This window comes from Protomyctophum bolini, assembly GCF_963924005.1.
Source record: "Protomyctophum bolini genome assembly, chromosome: 19".
Classification (NCBI taxonomy): Eukaryota; Metazoa; Chordata; class Actinopteri; order Myctophiformes; family Myctophidae; genus Protomyctophum; species Protomyctophum bolini.
In genome coordinates, this window is record NC_137880.1 from 40800778 (window position 1) to 40805777 (window position 5000).

A 5000-nucleotide genomic window follows, 5' to 3' on the forward strand; every position below is an offset into this window, starting at 1 on the left:
TCTCTCTCTCTCTCTCTCTCTCTCTCTCTCTCTCTACCAGGACCTGGGTTCGTGGGACCGCGCCACCTGTGTGAAGATTGAGTACATCGACCAATACCCAGCCAGCACACTGGTCATGTGATCACATCCACCAATACCCAGCCAGGACCTTGGTCATGTGACCACGCACGCATGCACACGTCACACACACACACACACACACACACACACACACACACACACACACACACACACACACACACACACACACAGAACACATGTTAGGGGGCGTGTCCACAAAGACTTAACGACCAGATTTGACCGAGGGACTGTTATTGGATTTTTTTCTTTTTAATTATCTTTTCACTTTTTTCATGTCATGTGAAAGCAGGGAATCATAGCTTCAAATTGACTATTGGTTGTTCAGTTTGACCCACCGGTTTTGGAGATATGGCTTATAGAGTAATGTCTGGCAGAGAAACAGCGAGTTGAGAAAACAGGCTTGAAAAAGGTTCACTTCTCTGGACTCTAACATTACACCTATAGCTACATGTTTAAGCATTTATTTCATATTTACATGTCTTCTGTGGTCTCTAACATTACACCTAGCTACATGTTTAAGCATTTATTTCATTTTTACATGTCGATTTCAGCTCTGACATTTATTTCAGACATGCTCTAGTATGTGAAGAGTCTGCCTGTGCTATTAACTCATTTTGGTTAAAAACAAATAGAAATAAATTAAGTTTTTCTCCTCTGGTGAAAAGGTGGAGGTTTCACAATGAGAGGCTCTCAGTCAAATCTGGTCTATTCACAGAAATCCCGTTATTTAACGAACATGCATCTCTATGGGTGAGAGGGGCAGCTTGCCGTCTCAAAGCAATTCAAAAGCGACGCTGCGCTCAGGGAAAAACAAAACAATAAAAAACATATTAGTTGACATGCCCCAATGCCCGTGGACACCCCCCCCCCCCATGCTAGATGGGACACGCCCCATGTCGGATGGGACACGTCCCCTTGTGACTATTTGTTGTGGTACAACAGTTGGGAGAGGCTTGAGCCGCCATAGTTTTACATTTTTAAAGATACTCAGAAACCGAAGGCTAGAAACACATGGTTTTACCTAGCCTAGCCTCTTCTAGGCTAGAAACACATGCTTTTACCTAGCCTAGCCTCTTCTAGGCTAGAAACACATGCTTTTACCTAGCCTGGCCTCTTCTAGGCTATAAACACACCTCTTCTAGGCTAGTAGAAACACAGTTTTTGGTCTTTTTTTATATATGAATATACATTTTTTTGTTTGTGTGTCAATACCAACATTCCTGTCCATTGGTTTCACAGTTGTATTATTGAATTTGTTTGTATTATAAATGGGAGGGGAGGGGCTATTATTATAATTTGGATCAGGCTGTATTCTTATTAATTAAGTCTGAATTTTTATATTAATATAAAGAACAAGCTGATTAATTTATTTCTTTTTTTGTTTTGTAATGACTTTTTTGTTTTTCATTTCGGTTTATCTTTTTTTTAATTATTTACAATTGGCAGTGTTTGAGTCCCAGTGTTTCAGGCCTGTTAGCATTAGCATGGATGCTAACGATATGCTAATGACATGCTAATGACATGCTAATGAGTTCAAACCTAACCTCTGTATTTCAATCAAAAAACCATAAAAAAAAAAAAACTAATCCAGAAGCATTTCCCTTTAACAAGTTCACCGTCAAACTCACAGTGTTGCTTTTACTCACAAGAGGGTCCAAATGGAGCCAAATGGACCCATTAGGTAGAAACCCAAATGGACCCTCACGGGGCTACAGAGCTGAGCCAACACTGAGGGTTCCACAGTGAACTGAGTTATGAACTGTTATGTCGTTGGATTTTATGAACATAAAGAGTATTTTGGGCGTGTATTGTATTGCCTGATGGCGACATTTTTCTACGGAAACACAAAGTGGTGTAACTGCTCTGACGCTCATGAACGCGATTCATGACCTTATGATGATGATCGCGATTTCTGATTACGAACACAACGTTTAGTATTAAACTATCAACACCTATATTTTTGGTTTTTAATTATCGATGTATTTTAATTATGTTTTTACGCAGTGGTTTTTTCATGCTTGCCTTTCCAGTATCCTAAAGACGGAGGAAACAGAAACATTTCTACTGAACAAAAACCTTTATTTTAGTTTCAAAACAAAACAAACAAACAAAACAAAAAACCCTAAAAAGATAAAGATTGCCAAAAAAAGAAGAAGAAAAAAAGCTAGCTTAAATTAAAGGGGTATTTCACCACTTCTGGGGTCATTTCATCATCTACTCTGGCGTTTGTGTTTTTCACCCCAGACAGTTTTTAAGTTGCTCGATTCAATATTTAGATATTTGATATCAGAACACAGGCAGCGGTGGCCGAACGGTTTGCGGAGCGGTCTTGATATCAGAAGGTCGCTAGTTCGTATCCCCGGACCGGCACGTTCAAATTACCACCGCTGAAGTGCCCTTGGACAAGGCATTGAACCCCTACCATGAAATGTTCTATGAGCAGGGCCTGGCTGTAAACAAGTTCTTGAGCTTAGTCCAGTTACCCTGGGTAAACATAGTACCTTTCCTTTCCTTAGTCCAGTTACCCTGGGTAAACATGGTACCTTTCCTTTCCTTAGTCCAGTTACCCTGTGGGTAAACATAGTACCTTTCCTTTCCCCCCTTCCTCTATGAGCCCATTGTAACAACTTCAAAGTCCATTTGAACCATGATAGTTCTGTTGAAAACACACGTCTCTGCTTCTGGTGGCTGATATTGTCCTTCTAGTGAACGTTAGACTGGTTGAAAACATACGTCTCTGCTTCTGCTGGCTGATATTGTCCTTCTAGTGAATGTTAGACTGGTTGAAAACACACGTCTCTGCTTCTGGTGGCTGATATTGTCCTTCTAGTGAACGTTAGACTGGTTGAAAACACACGTCTCTGCTTCTGGTGGTTGATATTGTCCTTCTAATGAACGTTAGACTGGTTGAAAACACACGTCTCTGCTTCTGGTGGCTGATATTGTCCTTCTAATGAATGTTAGACTGGTTGAAAACACACGTCTCTGCTTCTGGTGACTGATATTGTCCTAATGCGGGAGGGGGGGGGGCTGTGCTTTTAACGAGTGTAAAATGGTAAATATTGAATCAAAGGCAACTTCTTAAAAACCTGTCTAGAGAGTGCACACGCGCACACACAAAAACGTGAGTAGGTGATAAAACCAACAGAGGAGTATTGTTGTGGTGAAATATATCCCTTTAACTGGCTTTAGTGTAAGTGAGTTTACTGTAACGAGTGAGAGAGCTCCACCCAGTACTACCATAGTACTACGATAGTACTACTAAGTACGAGTACAAGTACCTCAAGCTGCACTTGAATGTTAAAAGTTCTCTACAAAAAGCTTGAGTACTAAAACACTGATATCTTGACGAAAAGCCTGAGTTATGCAACGTTTTATAAACCTGTTGTCTTTGTAAACATTTCTATGAATAATAATAATATTAATATTTTACTGCTGTCTTTTCTCCAGAACTAAACTGCTGTAGAACATCAAACAACCACATTGTTTTTTTTATATATTATATAAATATATATATTTTATGCCTTTTTGATTTCTTTCTGTTCTACTCTACTAGCTTCCAGGCAAAAACAAAAACTTAACACATTTTATAAAAGCGGGTTTTCATGCATTTCTATTGTTTTTATACTTTTATAATGTCCTGCCTATATACTAAATAAAGTGTGTCTTTTTTAAATTAAATATGTGTGTGCCACCGAATTCTTACTTATTTTCCTTCTCTCTATAGAGCATCGCAGTCCCGCCCCCTTTCAGAACAGCGAGTGGCCCAGGAAATGATTCTAGATTGGGAGTGAGTCTGTAGTCCATTCCATAGTTTAGATTGGGAGTGAGTCTGTAGTCCATTCCATAGTTTAGATTGGGAGTGAGTCTGTAGTCCATTCCATAGTTTAGATTGGGAGTGAGTCTGTAGTCCATTCCATAGTTTAGATTGGGAGTGAGTCTGTAGTCCATTCCATAGTTTAGATTGGGAGTGAGTCTGTAGTCCATTCCATAGTTTAGATTGGGAGTGAGTCTGTAGTCCATTCCATAGTTTAGATTGGGAGTGAGTCTGTAGTCCATTCCATAGTTTAGATTGGGAGTGAGTCTGTAGTCCATTCCATAGTTTAGATTGGGAGTGAGTCTGTAGTCCATTCCATAGTTTAGATTGGGAGTGAGTCTGTAGTCCATTCCAGTATAAACAGCTCCATTGTGTTCAGACGTCCTAATATTGACCCTCATGCAGATGAAGAAGAAGAACAACTCATTCCTGTTTGTTTCCTCTAAACCAAACCGTTCCAGAATTAACCCTTTCCCCATTTCAACCCAACTGTGTCAATATACTCTGTATAGATCACACAGCCTGCAGCACTGTGCACGTACACACACACATGCAGAGACACACACACACACACACACACACGCACACGCACACGCACACGCACACGCACACGCACACGCACACGCACACGCACACTCAAAATAACAATTATTTTACTTTAGCTAATTATGTAGACTTCTTCAAATCAAGTACTGCAGATGTTTAACAAATAATGTATGTCTTGTGAGCGTGGCAGATCTAAAAGGGTCCATTTGGTTAGCAACTCTCCATCATTTAGCTGGGGACCACCTGCAACCCCCTCAACCACCACTGGGGGTCTTTACCTTTTAACCTGAAAACTCTGGATTCAAGGCAATAATCTCATCCAATCAGTGTTTAGAATCTGATAAATCCAACAGACTCGTCGTGATCACATGACTGACCACAGACATCGCGTGTACCGATGGTTTGCGTTAGATTTGGATGAAATCCGTGCGAATAACTCTGTGTGCCACCCGTAGATCTCCTTATATGGAGCTGACCTGTTCTGACGGCTTACTAAATTAATACTGATTTCATTTAACCCATTCTGGGCGGGAACATTATTTTATGCTTCAGCGTA

The 5000-nt window shown here is 40.3% G+C and overlaps 1 protein-coding gene across 1 annotated transcript in view; it reads left to right on the forward strand.

The window, feature by feature from the left end:
• The window catches only part of myb (v-myb avian myeloblastosis viral oncogene homolog), an 18902-nt gene extending 18729 nt beyond the window's left edge, over positions 1-173 (forward strand). Inside the window, 1 exon segment of the mRNA XM_080790170.1 lies at positions 41-173. Coding sequence (XP_080646296.1) covers positions 41-121 — 81 coding nt within the window. The 3' untranslated portion in view covers positions 122-173.
• Positions 174-5000: the final 4827 nt, after the last annotated feature.